This window comes from Leptidea sinapis, chromosome 27, assembly GCF_905404315.1.
Source record: "Leptidea sinapis chromosome 27, ilLepSina1.1, whole genome shotgun sequence".
In the NCBI taxonomy this organism is placed as follows: Eukaryota; Metazoa; Arthropoda; class Insecta; order Lepidoptera; family Pieridae; genus Leptidea; species Leptidea sinapis.
The window spans coordinates 11,059,665-11,072,187 of NC_066291.1; the positions used below are offsets into that span (position 1 = coordinate 11,059,665).

The 12,523-nt window shown below is 38.0% G+C and overlaps 1 protein-coding gene across 3 annotated transcripts in view; it reads right to left on the minus strand.

The window, feature by feature from the left end:
* Positions 1 to 12,523, minus strand: part of LOC126972631 (inactive dipeptidyl peptidase 10) — a 140,334-nt gene that overhangs the window by 22,500 nt on the left and 105,311 nt on the right. For 2 of the 3 annotated variants that reach the window (XM_050819481.1, XM_050819483.1), the window contains exons 3-5: positions 8,134 to 8,319; positions 4,148 to 4,251; positions 1,924 to 2,122 (exon numbers count right to left, since the gene is read on the minus strand). In XM_050819481.1, coding sequence (XP_050675438.1) covers positions 1,924 to 2,122; positions 4,148 to 4,251; positions 8,134 to 8,247 — 417 coding nt within the window. In that variant the 5' untranslated portion in view covers positions 8,248 to 8,319. The remainder of the gene's footprint in view (positions 1 to 1,923; positions 2,123 to 4,147; positions 4,252 to 8,133; positions 8,320 to 12,523) is intronic. The other variant, XM_050819482.1, reaches the window with a different exon arrangement.

Consider the following 12,523-nt stretch of genomic DNA (forward strand, 5'->3'; position numbering starts at 1 on the left):
ATTCCATCAGGACGCTTACCATCGCGACGGGTAATACCATTTGGCTCTAAAATAGCTGGAATATTAAGAACAGCCAATGCCCTGCGGATGCCTTCATTAATGTAGGCCTGACGACTGATACGACCTGCCGATTTTAGGAAGGATAGCCCGTGACGCCCAAGACAATCTTCCTGAATCGACGTTGATGTGGTTCATTCAGTTTTATACCTAGCAATGCTTGAATTGTATATTAGAAGAAAAACAACAGCTAGCAAGTTGTTTTGAATGTTTTTTATTACGTTTACAGCAGTGTTGAATTTTGACTCAATGTACACGTTAGATCTTCAGATAAAACTTTAAAAAACGAGACAAGAACACTAAATACAGTACTATTTTTAAATTTAATAATTGGTGTTTCCACCCTTAACATTAATAGATGTCGTTCTGTAGTTCATACTACATATTAAGTTATCTAAATCTTGTTGGGGTATGAGGTCCCATATTCTTTTCAGATGAACAAAAACTTGCTCGTCCGTTACTAGGTTTGGAGAAACAGTTCGAAAAGGGCTTCTTTGAAACATGTCCTATAGATGTTTAATAGGATTGGGTAAATGTGCAGGCCAGTCAATAATGTCATCATGTTCCTGAAGCGCTATTGTAATGAGCCGGGCAGTGTGTCCCCAGTTATTGTCGTGCATGCGTTGGAACTCCGGACCTATTTGCTGTTTTGCGGGATAATTACTTATTCAATACCTGAATGCAGTCATGTTTCCTCTCATCCAATAATATTGATTCATGCGCCCGTACAAATTCCAGCGTTCCAAACCATTATTATACCACTTTGATCAGAATGCATCTTGTGTGGGTGTTGGAGACTTTACCTGCCTGGAGCTCGCAAAACTCTTTCTCTTCGTGAATTTGTTTCATCCAAACCGAGACTCGCCATAAAGAGTACGAGTGACCATTGAAAGTCAGTCCATTCTAAATGTTTTTGAGCCCATATCGGTCCTCGTCCGTGATTATATTGCCCTAAAGCTGGTACTCTTAGTGGTTGGCTAGAATGAAGACTGGCGGAGTATGAATGGACTGGCTTCATGTAATCTTCTCCAAATAGTTTGATTACTAAATAATGACTGGTGGCCGATATGTAATCTTTGCACTATTTGCTTGGTCCTAATGTTAAGTTTTCTTCTAGTTATATTATGAAGAAAACGGAGTTGTGCCATGACTTCTGCCTGAACGTCGTTCCGCGACATCGCCCATAACAAGATAACGTGTACATAACCTGGAATATAGGCTTAGGCTGGTTTGTAAAGCTTCTGCAACTGTCCGTTGGCGTGCGCCACTTCCCAACGGGCACAGCTCAATCCTAATCTGGAGCGTTTATGAAGTGATAACTTCTTATAGGATAATAAACCGCTTTGTTATGTAATGCGATACTTTCGTCTTAAAAAAATCAATTGGTACAATTTTTTACTGTTAGAATTTAATGGCTTTAAAAAGGTTTTAAAAAAATTGCTTCAAATTGCTAAGTAATATTTTTTGAACATCTCCGAGTGTATTTGTTTATTTATTACTTCTTCTGTAATAAATAGTTTAAATATGTACCTATAATAATTAATTACATAAAATTTAAGCAGTAACCTAAACTTGTCCCTTAATTAAATAGTTCGACTAAGATTGGTTTGAGTTATCACTTCTGTCGGACGTCCCGAGATGTGCACCTCTTTTTTGTTTTCATTTGTTTTTTTTTCTTTTTCAATTTCGAAAGAAGCAACTAAAGAGACTCTTTTTTGTACTCCAAATAGTTTTTGAGGTATGAAATTGTTCAAGAAATATCCTTACATAAAGTTGATGTGTGTTTAATCTCTAGTATTGACTTGCGTGAGTAATAAGCATCGAATACTAAAAGTACCATGATATGAAGAGGAAAGAATTACTCACCAAGGTGTGATTGGTGACGAGAACAGACAGGGTGTTGTTGATAGTGTCAAGTGCCAGCAGACCGCCGTCGTCAGCCTGGTACACGAGCTGGTGGGGGCTCACCCACGTCGTGGGCAGCCGCTCTTTCGCCAGGTCACCGCGGAGGAACTCCTCCAGACGCATCCGGCGACCCGACCAGTACAACAACTCGTCCACATACCTGTAAAACGCCGTATTGATCAAGCATTGGTATGTTAGCAATTATTATTATTTTTTTATTTGTTTATTTATACTATTAATCATTTACAGAAAGAATCTTAAAAGCTAACATAATCCCGCAAAACTGTTTGGACAGTTTGTCTGCAGGATCAAGTCTCTTGTAATACATTAATGCTTAATTTATGCATATTGATTTTATACAAGTGTAATTAACAAATATTGATAAAAAATATTATAAATGACCAAGTGATTGTCAAGGACACGTCATTGTCGATAGAATTATATAGAATACTAGCTGACCCAGCAAACGTTGCCATATTATAAAGTAATGAAAAAAAATAAACAATTAAAATTTTTGGGGTGTAAAAAATAGATGACGTCCGATTCTCAGACCTTTCAAATATATCGTACATTAAATTTATCGTATACTACAATAATTATTTTAATAATAAAAAGAAAACATAGTATAATTATTTTTTATTCGATTGCCATATTGCAACCCTATTGCAGGTCAGTGTGTGTGTGAATAATATAAAAATCGCAATACGAAGATCGGTGTTGAATGTAGATGGGGGAGAATTTTAAGTTTTATGTATGTTATGCTGAATCATAAAAATAAAAATATTAAGGGGTGGGTCGGTCACCCTTATCATTTAGGGGTATGAAAAATTTCAGCAGATTCTCAGACCTACCCGATATGCACACAAAATTTCATACAAATCGGTTTAGCCGGAGGAGTTTGGTAACAAACACCAGGCCACGAGAATTTTATATAATAATAATATTAACACACTTTTTACACAAATTATCTTGCCCCAAATTAGGCATATAGCCTGTGTGGGTTGCAACGATATATTTAATACAATGTACCTACTTAAACATACATAAATACATATAAATATACATACTAGACAGATATCATTTCACACTACTAGAAGAAACTTTATAGACTAACTTGTTGGTGTTGGTAAATCGTGACGCTGCTTATACATAAGAGGTACAATAACCTAAAAAATACAGCGACACATTATTATTGTGTAATTACGGAAAACAGTGATATAATTTGTATGTAATGTTTCTCTAATAAGTTACGTACTAAAATAAACCATTAAGCGAGACTTTTAGTAATTTGAAATCCTCGATCACTTCCGCGATTAAGTTATACTTGACATCTGGTTACATTAAGGCGCCTTCACACGCAATATTGCATGCAACTGCGGCCGCGACCCGATGGCCAACACAAACCTTAAATCGGATATATATACCAAGGAAACTGACCGAAAACGTGAACCTAATAATATATTACCGCCATTCGTAAATGCAACGGTCACTTAGAACGGAAAACACGCCGCAATGCAGTGGTAACAAAATTCAATACCATAATATTTGTATTATACTTTTGTAACTGTAAATTATAACTCTACTACTGGCATGGTTAATATATAATGTTGAATATTTTGTATTTTACTTCCCTTCGTTTTAAATTGTTGTTTAATTTATAGACTTATGCTGATGAATATGAGTGCTGTACTATAAATCAACAGAATAACTTTTGTTACTTTTATATTGAAATTTTTACATTTGACTTCATTTAATGATAAATCCATAGTTTTTGGTTTCCTACGTGTGACTTTTGTTTCAGTTCCAATCCTAAACTGGCAAGCGATTAATATCTAAGCCATTTCCAGCTTTTGGCGCTCATCTATCGTACATTTTGGTGATCTGTTTTTTCATTTCTTATTTTATATAATGGCATTTCTAAATTGGTGTTCGGATTAATGTAGCAAATAAACACTGTCCGTACTCTATTTGGATATTAAAAGACTGAAATGCTCAGGATCAATAAATCCGATACTAAGTTGCGGCACATGGATGGAGGTATGTTTAGGTAAACACGGCAGGAGAACTACCACAACCACTATGTGTTGATACTTGATTAAATAAATTTAAACATTTATTATAGTAATAGTTTATTTATTTAAGTATTTAGCTGCAGAGAGAAATTGGAGCACAACTCGATACATACCCCAGTAGATAAATAGCGGTAACTATTCCTGCGATGACGAAACTGATGACCATCAAAGAAAATATTATGCTTCTCCAGTTGTGACCGTCTCCAGGATACAGATCCTGAAACAAACAGGTAGTTGAATATCGGCAACATTTTTTATATTCCAGAAAAAAATTTTTCTCTATATTCAATTGTCTCTAGAACAAAATGCATTTGAATGTATAATTATTTAAAGACTAAACTGACTTTTTGAAGCAAAATTAGTAAAGTAAACTAACTATAGAAAATCTTGATAATTTTTAGATTTAATGTGCCCTTTGTTACGATTTGATAAGTTAAAATTGACGGTGTAAAATCAATTAGGAATTTTCCCGAGTAGTTTTGTATTTTTATTTAATATATATTTTGATTATGACGAGTATCCCATACTAAAATAAAAAAGTTTTTAAAGCATAAAATCGTGTAATAACTAACTAGCGGGCGCTTACGACTTGAGCCGCGAAGAATTCGTATTGCCACAACACATCATGAAAAACGCATAGTTAAGTCGGTTTAACCGTTACGTGCACAAACAAACACTGTTTGTTTGCAAGCAATAAAAAAAAATTCTAAAAACTACTTTTTTGTCCTTGGTTACAAAAGTACAATCAGTAGATATAAATAGATTTTTAATGTTTAAAAGAATAATAACATAAAGTTTATCTTCATTCTCGTATTAATATTCCTCGCACACGTATATTTTTAATATTCTTCGAAACCGAGGTTTTAATTGATTTTGCGATCAGATTTTGCAAAACCGATTTTCAATGTTATTATTATTACAATTAACAGTAAAAATATGTAAATAATTAGTATTATATAATAAATATTGTACATTCAGTAATTTAAGTTATTTGCCACAACAAACACTTTGCCAGTGGAAGGTATATTTACACAGTTTCGGTTAAAATGGCGTCGTAGCTAGTGAAATTATTGGGCTTAAGAGACCTATGTCACAAAGAGACAAGAGCAATTGCAATGCCGCTCAGAATTTCGGGGTCAATCAAGAATCCTGAGTAGAACTGCATAGTTCAGAACATTCATTTAGTTTCGAACCCGAACGGAACCCGAGAAGTCGCGGGTTGGAGTCCCGCATCGTACATAAGGGGTTGTCACTTTATAAATAACAAATTGTTTGAACTTAATATTGACTGTAATACAACCACGCACAATTATTTTTATTTATTTTTATTAACAGACTTGTGACACTGTCTCAATAACAACAAGCTCTATAACCAGTATCGAAGCAGCGATGAAAGTTTGTTTTATAGTTTCACGCGAAAGTCTCAACGCAAAACTTTCTAAAGCACAAGAAGTCAAACACTTTTGCCTTAAGCTGTACAGAAAATAGCTTTGGAATTGAACATCCAGCGTAATAATAAGTTTGTTTGCTGTTTTAATCAGATAAAGACGCGTACGAAAAACCAATTATGAGTTTTGATAATACGAGTATACGAGTATATACGCATTAAAAAACAAAATTACGCGGGCAAATTCAAAAATTATTTTATAACTTCAAATATAAGTTATAAAATCAAGAAAAAGGGCGCATTACTTCTAGAATTTAACACAATTAATTATCGAACAATGACGGAAAAACACTCTCTCTATTTATGACGCTTCATCGAAGCCAATTTGACTTTGCCCTACAGGTGACCACGACATTGGCAATCCCTCGAGATATCGAGACCCAGTATTCCGATACTAGGTGAGGCTTTAAGGAAAGTGGTGTCGAAGAGCGGTGATACGACAAATGGTTTTTTTTGTGTCAACGCGTAAACTTGAGTCTTCTGGGGTTCAATTTACCCCATTCCGAGACCTTCTCGAGAGAGGACTCGATAGAAGACACAAGTTTCTCCCGGCACTGGTCGACGTTTTCCCGAGAGAGACCTGCATGGCCCGTGTATATGGCATCACCAGTACTGTCTTCTGCATGGCAATGTATGTTGGAGGTGTCCAACATATCATTGATATGCAGAAGAAACAGTGTCGGAGATAGAACACATCCTTGGGGCACTCCAGCGTTCATGGGCTTCGGGTTCGAGCAATAACCATCGACAACGACTTGTATGCTGCGCCCAGTGAGGAAGCTGGAGGTCCACTTGCATTTGCTCTCGGGAAGCCCAAATTATGGAAGTTTTGAAAGAAGCGCCTTGTGCCATACACATCAAAGGCCTTTGCTATATCCAAGCTAACTGCCAGGCCTTCCCCCTTGCTTTCGCCGCCCATCTATGGGGCAGGTATACAAGAAGATCGCCTGCCGACCGACTATGGCGAAAGCCGTACTGTCGGTCGTTGATAAACTGGTGACCTTCTAGGTATACCAAAAGCTGGCGGTTAATTGTGCTCTCCATGATTTTGGAGAGCAGGGAGGTAGGATAGTAATAGGCCTGTAGTTTTCCGGACCCAAAGTGTCTCCTTTCTTCTGGATCAGATGTACAAGGGCTGACTTCCATGAGTCAGGGACTACGCCTTTTGTATATGAGTGCCGGAATAGATACTTTAGCACCGGCGTCAACTTAGGGGCACACGTTCTGAGCACGATTGGAGAAATGCCATCCGGCCCGCTCAACTTCCTGACGTCCAACGAAAATAGAGCTCGTCGAACAGTTTTCTGCCTGATCTGTACTTCAGCCATAGAGCTCTGGCACCGCGGGATGGTCGGTGGTGTATTTCCGCTGTCGTCAAGAGTAGAGTTGGAGGCAAAAAGAGCGCACAGAAGATCGGCTTTCTCTTTAGCCGTATGGGCCAGGGTGTCATTTCTCATGTGCAACGGCAGCAGGGACGGCTGGTTGACGTTATCAAGAGCAGCTTTCGACAACGATCAGAGCTTACGTGTTCCAATCGGATAACTGGAAGCTTTCCAGCTGGCCATTGGAAGCTCGCCGATTTTGACAAAGTGCTTCGATTTTGCACGGGCGGCATGGTTGATTTTCCTCTTTAGAACTTTGCAGTTAGGATCCTTCTAGCCCAGCGCCACAATCCAACTTCGATACGCCTATTTTTTGCAGTCAATTGCTGCTTTAACTGACGAATCGAACCAGGGCTGTGATATGCTACCGATCGGTACTACAGAGCTTGATATAAAAATACCCATGTCCTGCAGTATCACATCGACTACTGCAACGGCGCAGATACTGGGATCATTCTAAGGGAAACAAACCTTGCTTCAAGGTTGGGATGCAAAAAAGGAATGCATCCTATACCAATCTGCTGACTTGTAGTGGTAAACGCGTCGGGTCGCTGGTTGTCTGCCACGTGGGCGTTGGATAGGCACTACACTCCTGAATAGGCAATGGTCAGACGTTCCGAGAGGTGCGGCGACAGAGACCTGGTAACGATCGGGATCTGTAGTCAGCAGAAGATCTATTAAGGATGGCATGTGGCTATCCACATCCGGGAGCCGCGTTGGTGACTCAACCAATTGGGACAGACCATACGCCATTGCAAAATTATGCACAGATCGCCCTGCGTATTGTGGTAAGTGCCCAAGCCACGTGGCCTCCAGTCCTTGATACTTACCTATGAGAAACATAGTGGCAGTAGGCCGCTACTTCACGCCAGTATTCTGTGCGAGTGTAGTAATTAACCCGCACGAGGCTGGTCTGATTTTGCTGACGTCATAAGACGGCAGCGAGACTCTCCCAAACAGACCTTAGTCGCCTCTTTCGACACACTTGGGCCTGGGACTCCCCTATTATTTTTACGCCCTGCGAAAGCACAGGGCAAAACATACCATAAAGCTGTGGAATGAGCTTCCTTGACCTTTCTTCCGGGACGATATATCATGGTTTTTTTAAAAACACCGCGTACACCTTCCTTAAAGGCCGGTAACGCTCCCGTGATTCCTCCCGTGTTGTAAGAGAATGTGAGCGGGGGAGATCACTTAGCACCGGGTGACTCTGTCCTCGTTTTCCATAATAAATGACAATGTTGATGATATGATAGTACAGGTGGCAGACCTCTTCCTTGGCGGACTTGGGGTCGGCCACCTGCAGCGTCTCGTCGGGCGGGAGGCGCCACGAGCCGCCGCCGCCGCCGCCGCCCGAGCGGTCCGTGTGGCCGGTGGCGTGCATGCGCCGCCCGCCCCGCGCGCGCGCGCCCCGCCACCGCGACCCGCTAGAGCACCACCATCAACACCCCCATTACTGCAACAATACACACAATTTTAGTAATTTTCAACAGCCTTCAAAAATGGAGGAGCATTATTTATTTATATCTGTTCATTTAACATACATCTACATTGGCTTTATTAAAAAAGTAAATCAATTATTGATGTAATTTATGAGTAATTAAAGAAAATCCGAAAATTTTTTAGGGCAGTCAAGTCCTCGAATGGTAATCACGTACTGGAAGGCATTTTTGGTAGGACGCCAAAAGATGGACCGATCGTCGTGGAAATCTTTGGGGGCCTTTGTCCAACAGTGGACGTCATTCGGCTAAAGTGGTGGTATAATTAGAAGAAACTCGTGGTAACACTCGTAGAGGCTAATGAGTCAGCGCTAGAAGAAATAGGCGAAATAAATATCTTGAATAAAGATCTTGTAGATCTCACTTTGCACTTAACAAAAGGGATATTAATTCAAAACTCTATACGGGCGCATCATAAAAAGTAAACTTTATTAAGTGGATTCATATGGCAAAACAATTTTGTTCCATAGATGAGTGCGCGGCACTGAGCAAATAGAGCGCAGTTAACTGGCAAATTTTAGTAGAATTTATTTTTTCAAATGATGTTGCTTTAGTGCCTAGAAATTTAAATTCCCTATACAAAGACGTAACTTTTATTTCATAATAGTTATCAAGTATGGAGCTAGCTACACATGTAAAATTAAAATTGAGTCACATTCAGAATTGTTTTGCACCATCCTAAAAACTGTAAATTTAAGAATCCTTCTCAGTGTTGAACACATATTATCTAATTTTGAAAATAAAAAGAATTTTGTGTATGTACCATGTACTTTTTATGGTCTTCTTCGACGGAGTATGGTACATGGGTCTCCTCTACAAAATTAAGGCTTCCTCACCTGATTCCATCTATAACGTCCTCCAGTCATTAATTGAAGACATTTTCTCGTACAAAGTGGCCAAGCTCTATCAAACTTACATACCATTGAAACTGGTGTCCCGCAGGGAAGTGTGCTCGTTATAATAAAATGAAGACAAAAAAAATATTGTGTATTTGTATGTAACAACTAATTTTTTGTTACAAGTTTTAAAAACAGAACAATTTTCCTATAATGTGTCCTCTTCAGTCCTATAAGGCTTACATTGCGGAAACATGAGTAGTAGCTGTTCATAAAGTGGTAAATCTGATTAAAAGCTATTGAAGCCTGTTTGTGTGTACATAAGTCGGGAGTGTGAACACAACGGTTACACTTAGAGCTAAGTCCGGGCGCATTCCGAATTGCGGTCTCACTCTGGTTTCATGGTCCTTGCCAAATAATTACACTACTAACAATATGGCTTCGTGATAAAAATATTTGAGTTTTGATGATGAAAATACAAGTTTTCAAGAAACTGTGATTGTGTGTGTTTTTGTTCTTGTTAAAATCAAATTGATAATACTCTATAATATGTTTTCCCGGATTTCGATACTTAGAACGATATAATGTAAGGAAGTCTTTATAGTACGATCCGAAAAAAAAATTTACAAGGGACATGTTGAGATAATGGTCGACTCTATTTGCTATTAGACGGTTTACGGAATGATACATCAATATTTCACATATCAGTAACCTCGCGTGCGGGTGTGGGTACTTCGACAATTTGTATATCTAAATTTTGACGAAGTTATCATTACACGGAACGGTGATATCAATAATATATGCCCGATGTTTTAAATAATCTACCAATATCAGGCTTGTTACCAATAATAGTTCCGTCCGTGATGATTGATCGGTTCCAGTAGAGCTGGGTACGGCTAGTTTCCTGAACTGTCTCTGGAGCATACTTAAATATAATATGGGACTTCAAATTGCACAAGATTGTATCTAAGAGCAAGTTTCTGATGAATAATTCTGGTTACTTGATTGTTTCTGTCTACACTATACTCCCTATAGAGCGTCTTGTTGCTAGATAACCGATAAAAACAGGCCACGCTTATTACTTTAGTGTGTATGTCACTATGCGTGAGACGTGCCAGTAGGAGGCTCCTTTGCACAGGATGCCGGCTAGATAATGGGTACCACAACGGCGCCTATTTCTGTCGTGAAGCAGTAATGTGTAAACATTACTGTGTTTCGGTCTGAAAGGCGCCGTAGCTAGTGAAATTACTGGGCAAATGAGACTTAACATCTTTAGGCTTAAGGTGACGAGCGCAGTTGTGCAGTTGTGCCGCTCAGAATTTTTGGGGTTTTTCAAGCATCCTCAGCGGCACTGCATTGTAATGGACAGGGCGTATCAATTACCATCAGCTGAACGTCCTGCTCGTCTCGTCCCTTATTTTCTTTAAAAAAAAGTATAAAATAATCTAAGGAACAAGTATTATTATTATGTATATTAGGTACGTAATATGTTACAATATCATTAATTGTAACTCCGCAGTAAATGTAAGATATATTCTTTATCGATGTTGGCAAGAATATTGCTGAACGTTGAAACCCCTTTCAACGGATAAGCGGACTAATTGTAATCAGAGCTGGAGAGGCCACGAGAACTCTTTCATAGACTTTTATCTAGGCCACAAAACGTTGGCACATTTATACTCACTGGAAACAATTCAATGAGAGCTTACATAAGAACATATCTATGTAAGTTCAGTCAAGTTAACTTACATAATATGTTTAAATATGTTTTTCATGGAAATATGTTTTCTGAAATTTTTTATGGAAAAGGAATAATATTGGTCAGGAATCACAGGAGCGTTACCATCCTTAAAGGAAGGTGTACGCGCTTTTTTTTGGAGGTACCCATGTCGTATCGTCCCGGAAACACAGCACAAGGAAGCTCATTCCACAGTTTTGTGGTACGTGGAAGAAGGTTCCTTGAAAACTGCACTGTGAAAGAACGCCACACAACTCGGTGGTAAAGATGATATTATGAATCAGGTGAATCAGAACTACCCGTAATAAATGCGGCAGAAGACACACAATGAAGCGACGTCTCTACGCAACGCCAAGTGATCGAGTCGTTCACAGAGCACTGGGTCCCCGACAATCTAATATATCAACATATATCTATTTTATAAAAGAGAAAGTTAAATGAATTTTACGAAAATCACAATAAGGATTTTCACAATGAGGATAAGGAAAACCCATAAATTTGTTATGCCTACTACTCGGCTAGTCTAAGTCTAGTTAGTAAGCCTTTGTAGAGCGATGTTCATCTTTTACGTCATGATCCCAAAAAATTTTCAAAACAAATGTGTTATGAAATTAAGTGTGGTAAAGGTTACAATAACGTAAATATCTTTCTTAATGATACCACTGATTGGGAATGGAGCGACCTTTTAATAATAAAATTATACAACATGAAACTAACATTTTTGAAAACAAAATGTTATGAACGTTGCGGGAACCCACGATCTCTCGCGTTCCGTGCGAGTGTTCTTCCAAATGCTAACCGTTCGAGTGATGTATCGTCATAAAATTTTGTATATATATATATATATATATATATAGTGATGTATATATATATATATATATATATATATATATATATATGCTAAAAAAATGGAAACAAAATAAGTGATGTTGCGACCAACAAATGAAACAGAAAGTCTGAGAAGGAAACAAAATATTGTTTTCGTCCTTTTTGGAGTTTACTCTTTAAGAATCGATTTTCATATAAGCCGGAGATATGGAGAGTAAAATCTACTTATCAAATGCCATAGTAACGTTTTTGGTGAGCATAATTTTTCGCGCACCTTTCACTTTATTGTATTTTGAAGCTTTATTATATTATTGAAATTGATTTATTATTATACTTTCATAAAGTTAAGTGAATATTCAATAAATTATGGAAGAAAGTGGTGTAAATAATAGTGCCGGAAAAATCTGATAAGCACGTGGGTACTAAGTTACAATTCATACATTAATATGACATGTATATACAAATATATAAACATGACGTGTGCTTTGTATTTATTAAATATTAAATTATCAATATAGTTCATACAAATTTATATGAGCTATGCACATAATTAATGTAATATGGAGAGTATATTATATAGCGCATTTCACGCCAAATAATTAGACAATTTTTAAAAAGGCGTAAAAGGCATTTATTTTCTCAAAATTGATTCCTTTAGAATTCTTTTTGATGTCATTTCTTATACTACTAGATACTTCTACCGCTTCGGAAACAAATGGCGCTCTGAGAGAGAAGAAGCGGCGCAAGAAACTCTCTCAG